General features: G+C 35.9%; 1 protein-coding gene across 1 annotated transcript; it reads left to right on the top strand.

Moving 5' to 3' along the window:
* The first annotated feature begins 8,910 nt into the window (after positions 1-8,910).
* On the top strand, positions 8,911-9,930 carry LOC131488613 (olfactory receptor 52E4-like). The gene has a single exon (XM_058690473.1). The coding sequence runs from the start codon at positions 8,911-8,913 to the stop codon at positions 9,928-9,930; it is 1,020 nt and encodes a 339-aa protein (XP_058546456.1).
* Positions 9,931-21,809: the final 11,879 nt, after the last annotated feature.

Genomic DNA, 21,809 nt, shown 5'->3' with positions numbered 1-21,809 from the left:
AAGCATATATTGCTGCTTTCAAGATTCTCCCTTTGTCTTTTTCTTTTAAACATTTGACTGATACTTTAGGTAAGGATATCTTGTTTTCATTCTGCTTAGAATTTGTTGAGCTTCTTGTTTGTGAGGATTGAAGTGTTGTTTTTTTTTTATCAATTTTTGAAAAATTTCAGCCATTATTTCTTCAAATGTTATTTCTGTCTCTCCTGTCCTTCTAGGATTTTCTTTATAGGCTTTTTTTTTTTTTTTTTTTTTTTTTTTTTGCGTTTCAGGCTGAATAATTTCCATTGGCCTCTCTTCAAGCTTGCTCATTCATTTTTTTCTCTAAGTTTAAATATGCTTTTGAGCACCTATTGTGGATTTTACATTCATTTATTATACATTTCCATTATATTTGGTTCTTTTTAAATAATTCCTGTCTATTTATACTCTGTATTTGGTGACACATGATTCTCAAACTTTTCCTTTTCTTCTTTAGACTTGGTTTATTTTAGTTCTTGGAACTTATTTGTAATAGCTGATATCAAGTCTGATTCGTAAGCAAGATTTTTACTTGGAGTGGGTTTTGTTTGTTTGTTTTGTTTTGTTTTGTTTTTGAAATCTTGTGCATGCACTATGCACATGGGTAGGTGGCCTTCTATATTCCTAAAAATATGTTGGGACTTTTCAAATCCTCCTATGAACATCTCATTCTCTGTTTTTATTTGTTTGCTTGTTTTTGTTTTGTTTGTTTGTTGGCTGGTTTGTTTTGAGTTTTATAGTCTTTTGTTAACCCAATTAGTAAGTTTGTCTTAGGACACTTTAATGTTAAACAATTGACATTACAAATGCCTTTTTCTCATAGGTTGATTTCTGAGTCATGTCAAATAAAAACAAGCCTTTTGAATAGAGCATTTTTCAAGCTTCCTGTTGTGTCAAATAGTGACAGTTTATTTTGATGGTGATTTTTGGACTGCCAAACCAATTTTGTCCCTTCTTTTGGATGCTAGGATGCTGGTTTTCAAAGACATAGAATGCATTTCTAAAAACTTTAAATGCCTGTGTCGATTAACTTTAATATCTGTGTCATTTCTGGGTCAGTTTCAATTGATTAATTTTTGTTACTTATAATGAATTTTCTTTTTCTATTACTTTTCATGACTTATAGGTTGGAATGGATTATATACATAATTATATATGATAATATATAAAACATATATAAACATATAAAATATGAAAAAACAATATATATTTTACCCTGTGGGATGCTAAATTCTTTTTTGTATTTCTATGTTTTCAGGCTTTGTTCTGGGACTTAATTAGATTGAATATTGGTCAAGCTTGTCAGGTTTTGTTTTAGGCTGTACAGTGTGAAACCAGAGCAATATTTCATCTAGTACTCATTTTGTCTCACTGTTTGGTTTCCCTATATTTTCCTATATCACAATAAATTATGAAAAATTCCTCAGTGACTTCTCAAAAAGGGTTGGCTTCAAATATTGTCCCAATTTTGTGTGTGTGGTTTTGGGTAGATTGGTTCACAGAGGTTTTGCTCCAACTAATCTGAACTAATTAGTTCACAATGAACTAATCAGTATTGAAGTAATTTTTAAAGCAGTCCTTCTGAAGAACAAAGAAGTTGTCTCTCTGCAGATTTCTTCTCTTTGGTACACTGATTTACTGTTTCTGTTTTATTCTTCCAAGAATCCCAGATCCAGGGGCACCTGGGTGGCTCATTCGATTAAGCATCCAACTCTTGACTTCAGCTCATGTTATGATCTCATGGGGTCGTGAGTTCAAGATTCGCATTAGGCTCTGCGCTGACAGCAGGATTCTCTGTCTCCCTCTCTCTCTCTCTCTCTCTGCCCCTTCACCACTCACTCTCTCTCAAAAATAAAAATAGAAATAAATTCCTTTTTTTTCAAAAATTAAAAAAAAATAATGTTTATTTATTTTTGAGAGACAGAGAAACAGAGGATGAGCAGGGGAGGAGCAGATAGAGAGAGACACACACAGAAAGAATCCAAAGCAGACCCCAGGCTCTGAGCTGTCAGCACACGATGCAGGGCTCAAACTCAATGAACTGAACTGTGAGATCATGACCTGAGCCAAGCTTGGAAGTTGGATGGTTAACCGACTAAGCCACCTAGGCACCCCAAACAAACAAACAGAAATCTTAAAAGAAGAAGAAGGAGAAGAAGAAAGAAGAGGAAGAAGAGGAAGGGAAAGAAGAGGAGGAAGAGGAAGAAGAAAAAAGAAGAAAGCTGAAAGAGGAAAGAAGAAGAATCCCAGCTCCAGATCCTGAATTTAAGAATCATGTTGTACTCTGCCTGGGCTCTACCTTTCCCTAATGTGTTTTGGTAACGTTCCCTATGCAGTAAGCTTGGGCAATTGAAAGGATAACCTCATTAGTTTCCCATCCCACAGATTCCATTGTCTTTCATTATCTGATGTCCAATACCTTGAGTGCCTTTACTTCATATATTTTATGGTACTTTAGTTCTTTCATGCACATTCCTGTTACTCCAACTTGTCCAAAAACAAATGTCCCCACATATTCCTTTAAGTTCAAATTTAGAAATCCTCAACTATCTAAATTCTTGTATCTGATTCTTCACTATACAAATTGTGAAACATTTTCTCATACTGTTCACTAATTGAGTAAACACACACAGACACACTCATACACACATACAAACACACACAGTGTATCTGTATAGACTGATATAAAATACTTTGGTTGATAGGGTGCCTGGGTGGCTCAGTCGGTTGACATCTAGCTCTTGATTTCGGTTCAGGTCATGATCTCACATTTTGTGAGTTCAAGCCCCAGGTAGGGCTCTGTGTGGACAGTGGGAAGCCTGCTTGGGATTCACTCTTTCCTTCTGTCTGTGCCCCTCCCCTGCTTGTTCTCTCTCTCTCTCTCTCTTTCTCTCTCTCAAAAGAAATAGATAAACTTAATAAAATTATTTTAAAATGTTTTTTAACATTTATTCATTATTGAGAGACAGAGAGAGACAGAGCATGGGAGGAGCAGAAAGAGGAGGAGACACAGAATCTGAAGCAGGCTCCAGACACTGAGCTGTCAGCACAGAGCCTGATGCGGGGCTCAAACTCACAAACTGCGAGATCATGACTTGAGCCGAAGTCAGATGCTTAACCAACAGGTGCCCCCTAATAAAAATTATTTTAAAAATATTTAAAAATAAAGCAAATACTTTGTTTTAAATATACCTTTATTAAAAATAGAGCTGCTTTTGGAGGATGTTGCTTTCATCTGCATGAACTTTGCCTTTATTTTTATTGTAATGAAATCTAGACGTAGTTACCAGTCATCCATGGTCAGTGCTTTATTGCTATCCATTTTTTATTAAGTTTATTTATTTATTTTGAGAGAGAGAGCAGGGGAGGGGCAGGGAGAGAGGGAGAGAGAGAATCACAAGCAGACTCCACACTGTCAGCACAGAGCCTGACGCAGGGCTTGAACTCACCAACAGTGAGATCATGACCTAAGCAGAAACAAAGAGACGCTTAACCGACTGAGCCATCCAGGTGCCCCTGCTATCCATCTTTGTATGTCAAATTTATAGCCTAGACCAGCTGACATAATTGGAACTCCCTAAAGGCAACTGGCTGTAGGGGGTAAGGGATTTCCCTTTCCAATGAGGAAATCTTTAAATCCAATGAGTCTCAGAGGAGGACAATCTATGTACCATTTATTATTACCACTTCAATTCCCATCATGATTAGTTGCCACTACCACTTATTAACGTGATTATTATGTTATTCATTGTATTAAATACCATAACCATATTAATTCATTAAGCTTCATATAGACAATATGATATATGTACTACTAGTATTCATATCTTAAAGTTCAAGAAATTTGAGATTGTAAAGATGAAATTACATGAAAACAGTTATACAACCAATACTAGCAGAGCCAACTCTGAAGACAGGTCTTCCTCTACAGCATGAGGTTCATCACATTTTACCTAATGACACTCATGCTGGTGTTAACAGCAAAGGGAAGGTCTGCCCATTTAGAAGCATTAGCCACTTAGTTCCCTCCGTTTCCAGAAGACTAAAAGCCTTTCGTTCAAAGTATTCTAGATTATTTTGGTAATCAGAGATGTAGAAATATATGTCTGCATATCTATCTGCATATCGATATATCTATATCTTTTTAATTAAATATTTAAAAAAAGAAGAGAAGAAATAGGATATGCAATCCCTGATATTTAACGCTATCTATGGAGTAGACTCCTGGTGTTAATAACACTATGCTTTCCTTGTACTTTACACATCAAATAGGGGCCTTTTACACCATACTGACTGAGAAAAAGGAAACAGGGAATTTTGTCTTTAAGAAGGGAAACTCAGATCCTGGAATAAAATATGTTATATAGCACTACATATATATTTTTTTTCCCTTCCATTCAAGTTGACATATTAAATCTCACAGTGCTAAATGTGTTCTTTTGAGACATCCTTAGTCACTCTTTGTTTGATTTTGGCAAATCATTTATCCTATGAGCTCTAGTGAAGCTATCTCGATGGATAATATAAACATCAGAGGCAAAATAAATGATACAGTGGGTGGCAAGGGAAGTCTGCAAGTGTAGACTGGTCAGAGAAGACTAAGGACAGGAGAAGTGGTAGAAAAGGGGACAAAATGCCTCATTATGTTTTCTGTGTTGGCTTACGTCTGGTATACCTCATCCATTGGTCATCAGTGTTTGTTAGTTCTAATTTCACAGATTCCTTCCAATGCTAGCAACTGAAGAGCAACAGGGAATTTAATTACACTACTTGACATTGTTACCTAGTCCCTCACATCCATTTGGAAATGGAAATCCCAGGCTTACATTTGAAAGGCAAAATTAAATAACGAAAGTAATAGTAAATAAAAAATGACTTTTTATTTGTCAAACAGTAAATGGGGAATTTTGTTGTATACATTATTAATTTTCATATTATATAACTCCTGAAAAGAAGATATTATTATCCTCCTCTTTAAGATAAGGAACTAGCATCAACTAAGCTGTTGTACCTCATGCAATGTCTGGGGAAATATGAAATTTTAGGGAATATCTGGGTAAAGATGATCATTTCAGGTGATTATGAGGCAGCCACTGCATGGGTAACACTTTATTCACACTGCTTTAAACAATACTGACTTATAACTCTGTTCGAAAATGTGGGACTATAGAAAGTTTATTCAGCTTCATGCTGTGAAGACCGATGTTTTCCTTATACAATCTGCAATGTTCAGTTCCACAAAAGTACAATTAAACAATCATCATTGTGACCCTAGTACCCACACACTCTTTTGATTATTGGTTCCTGAGGTTAGTCCTCTAATGACTGCAAAAGTCTCAGAAGGCTGTAATCTGTCTGGTCAGTGAGATTCCTCTAGAAGAACAAAGAGAGACATTCTCATTGGTGATCATTGACAGCCATCCCCATGGGGCATTCATTTTGCATAACCCTCCTAAAACCTATGGCTCCAGAGCAAGAAGCAGCAGGCAGCTGGTTTGTCTTGTAGGCGTCTACAAGATGAGTGCAACCCCAGGCAAAACCCAGCCAGATGAAGAAATAGGACTACATGAGACAGGCATTTCTACTTGAGAGAAAAACAGAAGAATTAAAAATACTTAATAGCTTATATGACAAGGATAGTGAGCAACAAATGGACTCCAACCATAGCACAGACGCAGCATCAGGAAGGTCTCCTGCCATGCCAGTCTTTACTTCCATGGCTAAATTGTAGGGGCATCTACAGGGTCTCCCATGGAGGGTAAGGTGACTAAAGGAAAGGCAGCACTTAGGGAATTTAAGATGGAGACTATTTATAAACAAGAACAGAATTAATTAAACGTAGTATTTTATGGGCTTACTGGTGCATGCAACTGAACAAAATGTTTTCTAGGTTTGAAAGGTATTTAAGACCAGAAGTAATGGTCAGTGAGGTAGTTAAACTCTGAAGTAGTGCACACTGCCTGCCACTCTGGCAATGCATCTGAGAGGTATGGCTAGATGCTTTGTTTGAACTTTACAAAGTGAGAGTAACATAAAGATCAAGTAAAACCATAAATCAAGGTCCGTTTAAATGGCCCAAATATTCATATTTGTCTTTGCATATCAGTCTGATCACATTCACAGAAATTGATTTATGCTAGGTTCAGTAAGTGTTTTCAATCCAAAATAGCAATTTGCTTTTATAAACAGTTTCTAAGTAAAACGACAGTTTTCCAATGAAGAGAAAAAATAAGCGTGATGGGGAAAAGATGTTTTAGAGACATAATCAGGGCAATAACTATCAGTTTTCACTTGAAAATCAGCCTCTTTTTGTTCTTATTTATTTGTTTAATGAAACTATAAGCAAAATAAATCCATGCTGTTTTCAGTAATTACGGGGCGGTGTTTATGAAGTGGATATACGGAGCAAATTATGACTTTAGGTAGTGTGTTTTCTTTTCCTAGGGTAACGTTTACGCTTTCTTTCACTTTTTGAATTTTAAGATTAAAACAAATATTACTGGCTAATTCCAAAATCCTCACCCTCCATACCTGTTTCTGGCACAAACTTTCCTTCCCTCTATAGATTATCATAAGATATGGGTCACATATTTGAGGTACAAAGAGTATTTTTTAAAATATTTATTTCTTTACTTTTGAGAGAGAGGGAGCACAAGCAGGGGAGGAGCAGAGAGATAGGGAGACACAGAAACCCAGGTGCCCCACGAAGGGTATTTTTTTTAATTTTTTTAATCTTTATTTTTGAGAGAGAGAGACAGAGCATGAGCAGGGGGAGGAACAGAGAGAAAGGGAGGAACAGAGAGAAAGGGAGGCACAGAATCCAAAGCAGGCTCCAGGCTCTGAGCTGTCAGCACAGAGCCCGATGTGGGGCTCGAACCCATGAACCGTAAGATCATGACCTGAGCTGAAGTCGGACGCTTAACTGACTGAGCCACCCAGGCACCCCAACTATCTTTTTACTCCATTTGCTTTTAAGATCTCTATGATTTCTGAAACTCTATTAGCTTTTTAAAAAATGTGTCTATATGGAGATGCAGTTGATTTATAACATTGTAAAATTTAAGGTGTACGGTTGTTAATTTGGCAGATTTATATATTGCATTATGATTACCACATAGCATTAGCTAACACCTTTAATCATATCTTTTTTATCATTTCTTATTTTTTTATCTTATTTTGTATATTTTTATTATCTTATTACCATTTCTGTTTTGGAGTTAGGAAAAATTAAAATCTAATCGCTTAGCTACCTTGAAGTTTATAATAGCAACATTTTTGTCTATAATCATTTTGCAGTGAATTAGATCTCCAGAACATATTACTAGTTGCAAATTTCCACTGACTCTTTGTTAACTTTTTAAAGTTATTCCTGATTTTTAAAATCCATTTTAAAGTCTCGCTCAAATCAAATTTCATTGTCCACGGACATCATGTGATAGAGTAATTGTGTACTTCCTCTGGCACCATTTATACTTCTCAGAAGCTACAGAAACATCTGTTGCTGTGCTTGAGCCGTTGGAACTCTCCAGTGGAGCTATAAAATCTGAAGTTAGCATTTCATGAGGGAATAATTCAAATCTCTGAATTCCTGGCTTTAATTCAACACAACACAATTAATCTGGAGGGATATAGACAACTTGTCTATGTTTACTCAAACCTAAGACATGAGAGAGGCAGTGATGAGGGTACTGTAGCATATTGGTGTGAAGAATGACTTTCTAGAACTCAGGCATAAATATTCAAAATTACTTTGGACTCTTGAGACTCAGCTGTGCTGAAAATAAACTGAGAGCATGCAATAGAGGAAGACACGGTGGTCCCTCTGAAGATAAGTTGGAGACTTCTCTGTATTGCCTCCTTGTTGACAGGTAAATTGGTGTAGTCCCACCACGTAGAACTAGCCACTAATAAGTTAGATCAGGATGCTCTTGGCATTTTCCCCAATCATCCTTTAGAAATTCTGGTCCACAAGGTACCTGGTACCAACTCTGGGAAAGTAAGTGTATGCAGGTATATTCTCTGGGCTTAAGAATAATTTAGTAAGAAATAACATACTAACCATTAGTTTCACAGTGAACAGCTGGTATCAACTGAGATGTTGGAATGTAAATTTTATATTATATATTTGTATATTAGATATTATATTAATATTGCATATATTTATTTATATCATATATATATATTTGTATGAATTATCATGAAAGCATGGACAATCTGCCAAAGTAACATTTTTCCAGGGATCCTGGAAAATCCAGGGAGCATACATTTTGGATGTAAGGTCAATGACTTTGTTGCTATCTTAAAGCTATTATGCATTTAAGTGATCAGATGCTGGTTCTTTTATGGCCAGAAATTCACCAGGGCAGCAAATTTCAAAAGTATTGTCCTTTGAAGCATTGCAAGTGTGGAATGCTTATTATTCCTTCATGTCTTGCTTTTAAAAATCTCTATTTAGAATTTATCTCATGCCAAATTCTCCAACACCATAATTACTTTGGAGGGGTACTTCTCAGAGAAGGCATTGTTACAGGTTCCTGGTTAGAATGTGAGGAACTTGAGTTATTTATCAGAAATTTTGCAAAAGGAAGGAAGGAAAGAAGAAAGAAAGAAAAGAAAGAAAGAAAGGAAAAGAAAAGAAAAAGAGATTTTGCTCAGCCTGGCTATCACAGACAGAAGGAGAAGACTTAGTGTCAGGCAGAATGTTGTGGAGTTTCTGAGCTTAAGGAGATAGTCTTTACTCAAGCTAGTCCTTAATGAGATTAATAGCTGACAGTGAGTAATGCAATACATGTAATTTCAGAGAAGCTCACCAAGGAGGACTTAAAATATGAATAAAATTGCTCAGTTGCACTTTTACCTAAGTAATCCTACTGTATATTTACCAGAGTATATATGCACTTGACCACTCCAGGGACAAAGGAAGGAAAGAAAGCAAGACTATATCTTCACGTAGCCAGAATCACCATGATTGACTTTAACTCCACTGCATTCACCAATCCTAGTACCTTCTTCCTGATGGGCATACCTGGCCTAGAATATTTGCATATTTGGATAGCCATCCCTTTCTGCTCAATGTATATTGTGGCGCTCATGGGAAACATACTTATCCTTTTTATCATCAAAGCTGAGACTGTTCTCCATGAACCCATGTTCTATTTTCTTTCCATGTTGGCCATCACAGACCTCATCTTGTCAACCTCCACTCTTCCCAAGATGTTGGGTATGTTCTGGTTCAATTATCATGAAATCGGCTTCCATGCCTGTCTCACTCAGATGTTTTTCATCCATGCTTTCTCTGGGGTGGAGTCAGGGCTTCTTGTGGCCATGGCATTTGACCGGTATGTGGCAATCTGCAATCCGCTGAGACACACATCCATTCTTACAAATACTGTGGTGGCTCAAGTTGGCATAGTGGCACTTCTACGTGGGTTAGTACTAATGACACCACATCCATTTCTGGTAAGGAGATGGCCATATTGCCAGTCCAATGTAGTCCCCCACACATACTGTGAGCACATGGCTGTGGTGAAATTGGCTTGTGCTGACATTTCCATCAATAGTCTTTATAGTTTGGCAGTCATTGTCTTAATTGTTGGGACTGATGTGACATGCATCTCTCTGTCCTATGTACAGATACTTCGTACTGTATTTAATCTCCCTTCTAATGATGCCAGGTTGAAGACCCTCAGCACTTGTGGGTCCCATGTGTGTGTCATCCTCACCTTCTACATCCCTGCTCTTTTTTCCTTCCTCACCCACCGTTTTAGTAAGCATATACCACGCCACACCCACATCCTGCTGGCCAACATGTACTTGTTGGTACCACCTATGCTGAACCCTATCATCTATGGAGTAAGGACCAGACAGATCCGAGAATGTGTTCAACAATTATTCATGACTAAAATCAGCTGAGAATTCTGGGTCTTATTTTTCCACTTATTCCCATCCTCCTGTAATTCTGTGGTATAAATTTCTTGGATTCTAGCTTCAGCAAGACCAAGTATTAGAATCTTAATTCTTACTTACTATTTCCATAAGTGGAAGTTATATTTAACTAACATGCATATGTAAAACAGATACAGCAATACCTATGTCATAAGTTAATGGTTACAAAGTGTTTAGTACTGTTTCTAGTATGTTGTAGCACCTAATAAAGATATTATTTCAGTCTGTGAAATAATTCTTCTTGTGTTATGTGTTTGTTTTCTCAGTGTTTTTATGAAACATGTTTATTAGTTTATTTTATAAGATTAACCAAATAAGAACATCAATCTCACTGTGGCTTTTTTTTTAAAGTTTATTTATTTTTGAAGAAGAGAGAGACAGAGCATGAACTGGGGAAGGGCAGAGAGAGGGAGACACAGAATTCTAAGCGGGCTCTAGGCTCTGAGCTGTCAGCACAGAGCCTGACGCAGGGCTCGGACTCAAGAACCATGAGAATGACCCAAGCCAAAGTCTGAGGCTTAACTGACTGAGCCACCCAGATGCCCCTTTTTATCTTTTTCAATGGGGGAATTTTCAACTAGATAATCCAGATGGCAGTCTGCATTGGGTTGATTTGTCCTCTCACTGTAACCATAGGGAAAGTTGGTGAGAGATGGGCAGAAGAGAAAAATGTTGGGTAGGCCATAGAGCTTTCAGCTTGCAACTTATGAGAAGGGTGCATGTTAGGAACTCCCTTGAGAATTGATATGGATTGCAAAGTGAGTCATTCCCACTGCTAGTGCAAACACTGTGTATCTTTCAAACTTGTGGAAAATTTCAAAGAATTAGAATTGTTATTCCTGAAATGAGCAAATAAAATAAAATGGTGACTGATTTTGCATTCATCTATCCACTCAGTAAGTATCTAGTAAGTATCTGTAATGTGCCCAACACTTATATGGGCATAGAAGACATGACAGTAAACAAAAGAAGCCAAATTATTTCCCTTAGTGAAGCTGATAGGCAATAAGTAAAGATGGTAAATGAAAGTAATTAATGTATACTGATTATAAGGGGGACTTTTCTAGTAATATTTAATGTTACAAATTTTAGTCTAATCTACTTCTGGTTGTATCCCACACCTTTTGATTGCTGATGGATACTGAAAGAGGAATCTTAAATTTTCCAAATACAGTAGTGGATTTGACAATATTTTCTTTCATTTCATCAATTTTCTTCATGTAATTTGAACTCTGCACTTAAGTGCATATGCATTTATCTTCTTTTATCTTGATATAATATCCGTCTTTATCCTTGACAGTATCTCTTATTCTGAATTCTTTGTCTTATATTAATATAGCCACTTCCGCCTCTTTTACATACTGTCTGCATGGCATGTATTTTCCAACTTTTTAATTTAACCTATCTATGTATTTATATTTAAAGGAGTTTTTTGTACACAAATACAGTTGGATCTTGTTCTTTTATCCGATTTCACTATCTCTGTCTTAAATTGGTGTGTTTAGACCAGTACCATTTAATGTGATTAATGATATGGTTGAGCTTAAGTTTACATTTTTGTATGTGTTTCCCATAAGTCTGATCTGTTTGTTGTTCTTATTCATCCCCTCCCCCCACTGCTTACTTTTGGATTTAAGTAGTTTTAGTATTGAGTTTTAATTTATCTATTGGTTTTTGGCTATAATCTATTTTATTTTATTTTATTTTATTTTTTAGGGACTGCTCTAGATCACAGTTTTCCAACTGTGACACTGTTACTATTTTCAGCCAGATAATAATTTGATGGAAAGTTTGTCCTGTGCACTGCAGGATGTTTAGCACCTTCTCTGGTCTATGGCTGCTAGATACTGCTAACAACTAATGGTATCTCTAGAAATTACCAAATGTCTGACTGGGAGCAAATAGGACTGAGAACCACTGATATACAGATTGTGACATACATACCTAACCTTTCACAATTGACTTAGAGTTAATATATTACCACTTCAAGTGAAATGTAAAAGAACCTTACTTTTATGGGATCCTGTACTTCCCTACATGTTGCAGTTGTCAAATGTACATCTGCATGCATGGAAACCCCACAAAGGCTATGTAAAAGTTATCTTAAACAACTGGAGCAAGTGAGTTTCATATTTAACCATATAATTATAATTTCTGTTGCTCTCCCTTTACTACTGATCTCCTAATTTTCAAATTTGTATAACCTCTTTTCAACCATAAGTCATTTTAGAATTTCATTTTGAGACTGGCTGCTGGTGATGGATTCTCTCAGATTTTCCTCAGCTGGCAAAGCCTTTATTTCATCTGCATTCCTGAAATATATTTTCTCTGTGTATTGAATTTTGAGTTAACTGTTGTTGTTTTTTTTAATAAATTTTAGCGCTTAAAAATACTGTTCCACTGTCTTCTGGACTTTAAGCTTCCTTATGAGAAATTACACTCATTCAAATTGTTCATCTTCACATAATGACTTATTTTTCTGGCTCTTTGCAATAAATTTTCTTTATCTTTGATTTTTACCAATTCAATATGTTCTTTCTATATGTATGCTGTTCTTTAAGTTTACTTGTTTAGGGATCAAGAAGTTTTAAAAATCTATGAATTTATATCTTTTACCAAGTTTAAAAATAATTTCCTATTGTTTCACTAAATGTATTTCTCTGCCCAATATTTTTTTTCCTCCTTCTGGGACACCAGTGACATGAATATTAGAGATTTTTATGTGTTCTACATCCTTGAAGCTCTGTTCATGATTTTAATATTTTTTCTCTATTCTCCAGATTGAATCATTTTCTTAATCGAGTTTACACTTTCTTCTTCATTCTGCTATTGAGCTAATCTGATGAATTTCAGATTTAAGACTTTTACTTATAAAATGATGACATTGTTCTTTTTTTATACTTTGTTATCTCTGTGTACGACCTCTCTTTCATATACTTCAACAGTGTTTACCTTTAAGTCATAAAGAATAATTGTCATAACTGCTTTAGAGTTTTTGTATGACAGTTCCAACATCTGACTGATATTGGGATTGGAATCTGTGGATCATTCCTTCCCTTAATAGTCACATGTTTTCTGGTTTTTCATATGTTTAATATTTTAAAAAATTTTTATCATGAACATTTTGAATATAGATCTTGTTAAAATCCTTTGTATAAAGTTGATTTTATCTTTTCCGGGAAATCAATTTGGTTATGTTCAGACTGCAAGTCCTATCTTGCTTCCTGTAATGGTTCTAATGGATGCTTTTGTCCCTCATCCTGAGATTTGGAGATGGTTTATATAGTAATTGAGTTCTCAGTGCCTTTACTGTGTTTTGTTGGATCTGTCCTATGCATGTGCAGCTCAGGAGTAAGTTCATAGTTGGTGTCAGTTCATATACAGAATTTAAGGAGCTACTTATTCAGCTCTCTCTTCTCCAGGATTCTTTTCATACTCTGTAGTTGTCAGGAGTCACCTCTCACATTTCCATGACCAGAAAGACAGCCTTTCTGGTAGAATTTAGCGGTATGTATCACCATATCATCAAAATGGGTACCGCCCTTGGGGAAGTAGGAAAGGAAGGAAGGAAGGGAGAAGAAAGAAAGAAAGAAAGAAAGAAAGAAAGAAAGAAAGAAAGAAAGAAGAAAGAAAGAAGAAAGAAAACAAAGGATAACAATAAGAATTTCACACACATTCTCAAATATTAGCCTTCTCTTTTCTTCCCTTCCCCCTTCCTTTCTCCCTTCCTTTCTTCCTTCTTTCTTTCCCTTTTTCTATCCATCTCTTCCTTCCTCTCTCCCTCCTTCTTTTTTTCTTTATTTCCTTATTTCTTTATTTTCCTTATTTCTCTTTCTTTTTTTATTTCTTTCTGGCCAGAAAGATAAACCTTCTCTTGGGGTTTTAGCTGTTTGTATTATTCTGTGACTGAGATATAACTTTCAGTCAGATCTAGTAGAAAAACAAAGAAGAAACAGGAGGATCCTCCTCTTTGTCTCCAGCTCACAGACACATTTCTCCTGATTCTCTGTCTAGAAAACAACGAGGTATATCTTGCATTTTTGCTCCCTGTACAATCTATTGTCTCTCTGTTGGATACTTGCTTTCTAATCAATGGAAGGAAATACATAGGGGAAAAATTTTCTTGAGAACCTACATGATACAAGTTGCTTCTTCAAAATTTACTTCCTGTTTTGACTTGATTGATTTGCTAACTTTATAGAAATCTGTGGCAACTGTTTTGTATTTTGTTCAGATTTTAGTTTTAATCTGTTGGAGAAATTGGCTATAGTGGACTCATTGCATTTTGGCAAGACTGGCCTGTATTATCAATATAAAATTTTAAGCATAAATATAGTAAAACAGAGATAAATGCTATGGAAAAAAATAAAGATAGCAGACTGAGAGGTTATTGTGCATGTGGTGGAAGGTATATTTCTATTTAGGGTTATCAAGAAAACATCATTTAGTAGATGGTATGTAAGAAAGTATTTGAAAACAACAGAAGATTTAACAGGGCAAACTCTGATAAGAGGAAATTGGAAGAAAAAAGCACTACATTTTTCACTGTCTTTTAAATTTAAAAGAAATGAGGAAGTGAATATAGTTTGAGAGTCATATGGAGAATGCAAAGGAGAAATAGTAGAAGAAAAAGTTCAAGGATATTTCAACCCCACATGTAGAACACCCAGGTAATGCTAATGTCTTTGCCTTATATTATGAGTAAGAATGGCAGTCACTGAGGATATTTTTCATATGCTTTTACAAATTTATTCCTTTCTGATATACAGTAGTGTGTATACATTTAAAATATACAATTTAGTATATTTTTCCATATGTATTCAACTGTGAAAGAATTCCCAAGATAATAAATATACCTTTTATTAAATTTCTTCATGTGACTATGAAATACACACTTATTGCCTTGTCCTGAAATCCACCCTGCTTTCCCAAGCAATAGTAGTTCATCTGTAGATTAGTTTGGGGTTTTTTGTTTTGTTTTGGTTGTTTTTTGTTTGTTTGTTTTGCTTTCAAATTTTATATAGATGTAATTATACAGTATGTCTATTTTCTTCTGGTATATTCTTTTTTCACTAAGCATATTATTTTAAGATTTATCCACATGTGGTATGTATCATCAATTTATTCCTTTATAATTCTGAATGGTATTATAGTATGTGGATATACCTGAGTTTTTCCATCAAGTCATAATTGATAAATATTTGAGTTGGCTCCAGTTTTTGGACATTGTGAGTAAAGCAACTCTGAATGTTTGTGTATAAAACTGTCTGTGGACGTATGATGCAATTATTATAGGTAAAATTGCATAGCAGTAATAAGCAAGGTTGCAGAATACAAGGTTAATATACAAAAGTCAATTACTTCCCAGACTTCTTGGAAAGATGGCAGAGTAGGAGGACCCTGGGCTCACCTCATCCCACAGATACAACTAGATAACGCTCACATCAGTGGTAATACCCCAGAAAATGACCTGAAGACTGGCAGAAGAAACTCCACAACTAAATATAAAGAAGAGACCACACCTAAAAGGGTAGAAAGGCAATGCAGTTGGAACTAATAGACTTTTGGGACTGTCCACAAGAGTGAGGGATGCTGCAGGCATATAGAGGGGAAAGAATCAAACCCTCATACCAGGGGGCCCACATGAAGAAGACAAATCACCATAACATTACCACAACACCAAGTTTCTTACCAGAAAGACTTAAAACCTGGAATTAAAAAACAAACAAACAAACAAACAAACAAACAGTGTGTTGGCCTCTGGGAGAGCCTGGAAGGAGAGGACACTGAGTACTTGCCCTTAAAGAGACAGCACAACAAACAACCTAGAAGCAGCAGTTTGAAAGACGCCTAGGAGTGAGTTATTTACTAATCTCAAAATGTGTCCTGGAGGGATAGAAATCTCTAGGGAACTCCTCCAGGAAGACAACTGGCAAACACCATTTCCTTTCCCCAGGGTAAACACAGGGTCAACTGTGGACTCCCTACCTAACTTGCTAGCACTGCCTCACCCTCCACCCCTCCACACACACACTGTGGTTCCACCAATCCACCCCTCTGGACAGCCAGCCTCAGTCTGGGTGATGTAGGTGCCCAGGCACATGGCACCCTGCTGCACTGTACTTCAGCAGATCTGCCTTCACCAATATGCTATTGGCAAGAGTCCATACAAAGAGGTGCCATAGACCAGGCAGTGTGCAAGCAACACTACAGTGTCAACACCATTCCTAAGTGAGTCCTGCCCTAGAGAAAAGGAAAGATAACCCCGTATACCAGTTAGATAGAGACCCAGCAGTGGGCTGAAAGGAGACAACTGGTCTGATTGCAGGCTCCTCCCAACAAAAAAAAGCTTCTCAGGACACCACAGGAAAAACACTATTTGGTGCTACTGCGTCTCTGGAAAATGCCTGATCTGAGTCAGCTAAAGCCCACGGTATCCCCAGACTGGCCCACTAACACCACAGGGACCAAACACTGCCCAAAAGGCAAAGAGAGCCATTGCAGATGACTGGACTGAAGGAAAAAGTGTCCCAGCCACAATAGTAGGGCACACACATCACACATAAAAGACACCTATGAAGTGCCAGTTTCCAGTGAACAAAGGACACTGCACAGCAAAGCACTACAGGACTTCTTCATAAGGCCATTACTTTCAAGTGCAGGAGATATAGCTATCTTTTCCAACACACAGAAACAGACACAGAGCTAAACAAAATGAGGATACAGAAGAGTATATATCAAAGAACAGGACAAAATCATAGCAAAATACTTAAGCAAAATGGAGGTAAGTAATATGCCTGATAGAGAATATAAAGTCATGATCATAGAGGCACCTGGGTGGCTCAGTCAGTTAAGTGTCTGACTCTTGATTTCAGCTCAGGTCAAGATCTTGCAGTTGATGAGTTTGAACCCAGCACCAGGCTGTGCACTGATATTGCAGAGCCTCCTTTGGGTTCTGTCTCTCCTTCTCTCTGCCCCTCCCTTGCTCTCTCTCTCTCTCTCTCTCTCTCTCTTGCTCTCAAAAATAAATAAATAAACTTTAAAAAAGTCATTATTATAAAGATACTGGACTTGAGAAAAGAGTAGAAGACATCAGTGAGACCCTTAACAATGGAATAAGAAAGAACCAAACAGAGATGAAGAATACAATAAATGAAATTAAAAATACTCTAGATGGAATAAATAGTAAATTTGACAAAGCAGAAGAACAAATCAAACTGGAGGACAGAGAAATGGAAAATAATCAAGCAGAGCAGGGGAGAGGAAAAAATATTATGCAAAATGAGAATAGACTTAGAGAACTTGGTGCCACCATCAAGTGCAATAATATTTGCATTATAGGAATCTTAGAAGGAGAAGAGAAAGAAAAGGGATCAGAAAATTTGAAGAAATAATAGCTTAAAACATTCTGAATTTGGGGACGGAAACAGAAATCCAGATCCAGGATGCACAGAAAATGCCAAACAAAATCAACCCAAAGAGGTCTATAACAAGACACATAGCAATTAAGATGGCAAAATTTATTGATAAAAAGAGAATTTTAAAAGCAGTAAGAGAAAAGAAAGCAGTTATATATAAGGGAAAACCCATAAGGCTCTCAGCTGATTTTTCAGCAAAAACTTTGCAGGCCAGAAGGGAGTGGCAAAACATATTCAAAATGATGAAAAGAAAAAAAAAAATCTACAACCAATGGAGCACCTAGGTGGCTCAGTCAGTCGAGTGTCCTACTCTTGATTTTGGCTCAGCTCATGATTCCAGGGTCTTGGGATCAAGCCCTGCATTGGTCTTTGCACTGGGCATAGAGCCTGCATTAGATATTCTCTCTCTCTTCCTCTGTCCCTCTCCCCCACTCATGCTGCTCTCTCTCTGTAAAATAAAAAATAAAAAATAAAAAAATAGGAAAAATCTATAGCCAAGAATACTCTATCCAACAAGGTTATCATGAAGGAGATATAAAGAGTTTCTCGAACAAAAAAAGTTAAAGGAATTCATGACCCCTAAACCACCCCTACAAGAAATGTTAAAGAAGAATCTTTGAGTAGAAAGACCATAAGCAAGAGTTAGAAAAGCAAGAAGCACAAAAGCAGTAAAAATAAGCATATCTATAAAAATCAATCAAGGGACTCACAAAACAAAAGGATGTAAAGTGTGACACTTTTTCCCAAAAAGTGGTGGGGAGGAGAGGAGTAAGAATGGGTTCAAACCCAAGCTACCATCAACTTAAATATAGACTGCTATATATGGAAGGTGGTATATACAAACTGAATGGTAACCACAAATCAAAAATCAATAAAGATATGCAAAAAATAAAGATATAGTCATCTAAATATATCACTAAAGAAAACCAACTTACTGTGAGTGAAGAGAGCAAGGGAAGAAAGCAGAAAAGAATTACAAAACAACCATAAAACAGGCAGCAAAATGGCAATAAATACACACCTATTAATAATTAGTTCGATTGTAAATAGACTAAAAACATCAATTAAAAGACATAGGGTGACAGAATGGATTTAAAAAAAAAAGACCCATCTATATGCTGCCTACAAGAGACTCATTTCAGACCTAAAGACACATGCAGATTGCAAGTGAGGAGATGGAAAAGCATTTATCATGCAAATTGACATGAAAAAAAAAGCCAAGTCAGCAATATTTATCTCAGACAAAATAAACTTTAAAACGAAGATTGTAACAAGAGACAAAGAAGGACACTATACAATCATTTAGGGGGCAATCCAACAAGAAGATGTAACAATTATAAATATTGGGGCACCTGAGTGGCTCAGTTGGTTGAGCATTTGACTCTTGATTTTAGCTCAGATCATGATCTCACCATTGTGAGATCAACCCCTGCATCAGACTCTGTGCTGGGTGTGGTGGAGCCTGCTTAAGAGTCTCTCTCCTCTGCCCCTCCCATTCACGAGCTCTCTCTTTCTCTTTAAAATAAAAACAATGGGGAGCCTGGTTGGCACAGTCGGTTAAGCATCCGACTTCAGCCAGGTCACGATCTCGCGGTCCGTGAGTTCGAGCCCCGCGTCAGGCTCTGGGCCGATGGCTCGGAGCCTGGAGCCTATTTCCGATTCTGTGTCTCCCTCTCTCTCTGCCCCTCCCCCGTTCATGCTCTGTCTCTCTCTGTCCCAAAAATAAATAAAAAACGTTGGAAAAAAAATTAAAATAAAATAAAATAAAATAAAAACAAAACAAAAAACAATTTAAAATATTTATGCACCTAACAGGAAAGCAAACATAAAGGGGCACCTAGTGGCTCAGTCAGCTGAGCATCAGACTCTTGATTTTGACTCAGGCCATGATCCCAGGACTGTGGGATCAAGCCCCACACTGGGCTCTGTGCTGGGCATGGATCCTGCTTGGGATTCACTCTCTCCCTACGCCCCTCTCCCCTGCTCTCATACAAACTCTCTCTCTCTCTTCCTAAAATAAAAAATAACTAATAAAAATTTTTTTAATGAAGGAAATAATTGATAGTGATACAATAACAGTAGGGGACTTTAACATCCCACATACATCGATGGACAGATCATCCAAACAGAAAACCATCAAGGAACCAGTGGCTTTGAATGTCACATTGGATCAGATGTATTTAATAGATATGTTCAAAATATTCCATCCTAAAACAGCAGAATACACATTCTTTTCAAGTGAACATGGAAAATTCTCCAGAATAGATCACATAGTAGCTCACAACACAGGCCTCAACAAATTCAAGAATATTAAAGTAATACCATTCATCTTTTCTGACCACAATGTTAATGAAACTGCAAATAACCACCAGGAAAAATCTGGAAAGGCCAAAAACACAAGAAAGTTAAACAATATGCTACTAAACAATGAATGAGTTAATGAAGAAATCAAAGAGGAAATAAGAAAAGTGCATAGGAACAAACAAAAATGAAAATACAATGGTCCAAAATCTTTGGGATACAGCAAAAAATTTCTAACAGGTTAGTTTAGAGCAATACAGGCATACATCAAGAAGCAGGAAAAATCTCAAATAAACAGCCTAACCTTACACCTAAAGGAGCTAGAAAAAGAAGAACAAAAAAACACAAACCTAGCAAAATGAAGAAAATAATAAAGATTATACCAGAAAAAATTGACATAGGAACTAAGAAAATAATAGTTTCATTATTATTATTGAACTGTTGTTCAACGAAACCAATAGTTGTTTCTTTGAAAAGATCAATAAAATTGATAAATCTCTAGCCAGACTTATAAAGAAAAGAAATAAATCAAATAAACAAACTCACAAGTTAAAGAGACAAAATAATAACCAACACCACAGAAATACAAATGATTGTAAGAGAATATTATGACAACTATATGCCAATAAAGTAGACAACTAAGAATAAATGGATAAATTCCTAGAAACATATATCCTACCAAAACTAAAGCAGCAAGAAATAAAAAAATATGAACAGACTTATTAGCAGCAAGGAGATTGAATCAGTAAAAGAAAACACAAACAAACAAAAACAAAACAAAACAAAACAAAACAAACAAAAGAAAACAATAAACAGAAGTCCTGAACCAGATGACATACTGTCAAGATGTTAGATCTTCCCAACTTGATGTATAGATTTCTTATAATCCCAATCAATATCCCAGGAAGTTACTTGTGTATACTGGAAAACTGATTTTATAGTTTATATGAAGTGGAACAAGAGTCCCAGAGTAGCCAATGCAATATTGAAGGAAAAGAACAAAGTTGGAGAAGTTACACTTCCTGACCTGAAGACTTTCTGTAAGTCTACAATAATTAAGACAGTATGGTATTGGTAAAAGAATAAATACATAGGTCAATGGAACAGAATAGAGCCAGAAATAGGTCCCCATAAATATAGTCAACACATTTTTCAGTCAGTATCTTTAATTTTTGGACATCATAATAGTGTGTTGTATGTCACTGAGATTTTAAATAGATTTCCTAATTACTAATGATACTGAGAATGTTTTATGCAGTGATTTTCAATCTGTATATACCTTTTGATGAAAAATTCACTAAAATATCTTTTCCAATTCTATTGAATGGTTAGTTTTCTTTAATTTTGAAACTACTCTGTGTATACTAAATGAAAGTCCATTATCACATATTTAATTTGCAAAATTTTCTTGAACTCTGTAACCTGTGTTTACCTGTGTTTGTATTCTCTTAATTGCATTTTGGAAAAACAAAAACTCTTAAATTTTATGAAATTCAGTTCAATAATTTAAAAAGTATATCTGATTATTATTCTTTAATATAATGTGTCCTAGAAGTTTTTTTAATTTTAAGTTTTACATTTAAATTTATGATCCACTTTTACTTTATTTTTGTATGGGATGTAAGGTATAGTTTGGGGTGCATATTTTTGTATATGATCATCTAATTGTTCCAAATCTATCCATTTTGTATTGAATTACCTTATCATTTTCTTGAAAATCAACTAAGACTATATGTGCAGGTCTAGTTGGGGCTTCCTATGCTAATTTACTGATTAATTTTCATATCTTTATGCCACTAGCATTCTGTCTTTATTACGTCCTCCAATTTTGTTAACATTGTTCAGTTACTTTACATTTCTATATAGATTTTAGAATCAGCTTTTCAATTTCTATAAGAAAAAGTCTGCTGGAAATTATATTGAAATGTGATTAAATCTATATATCAACTTGGAGAGAATAGAAATATTCACAATATCAAGACTTGGATATATGATGATTGTATATGTCTCCTTTTATATATGCCTTCATCAGTTTATCTTAGCAATACTTTTTAGTTATCTCTCTTCAGGTCTTACTTTTCTTTTTTTATCAAATGTGTCCCTAAATATTCTCTTTTTAGGCTATGG

Source organism: Neofelis nebulosa, chromosome 10 (assembly GCF_028018385.1).
Source record: "Neofelis nebulosa isolate mNeoNeb1 chromosome 10, mNeoNeb1.pri, whole genome shotgun sequence".
Taxonomy (NCBI): domain Eukaryota; kingdom Metazoa; phylum Chordata; class Mammalia; order Carnivora; family Felidae; genus Neofelis; species Neofelis nebulosa.
Note: the sequence above shows the minus strand (reverse complement) of the source record. Positions and strands in the feature narration are given on the sequence as shown.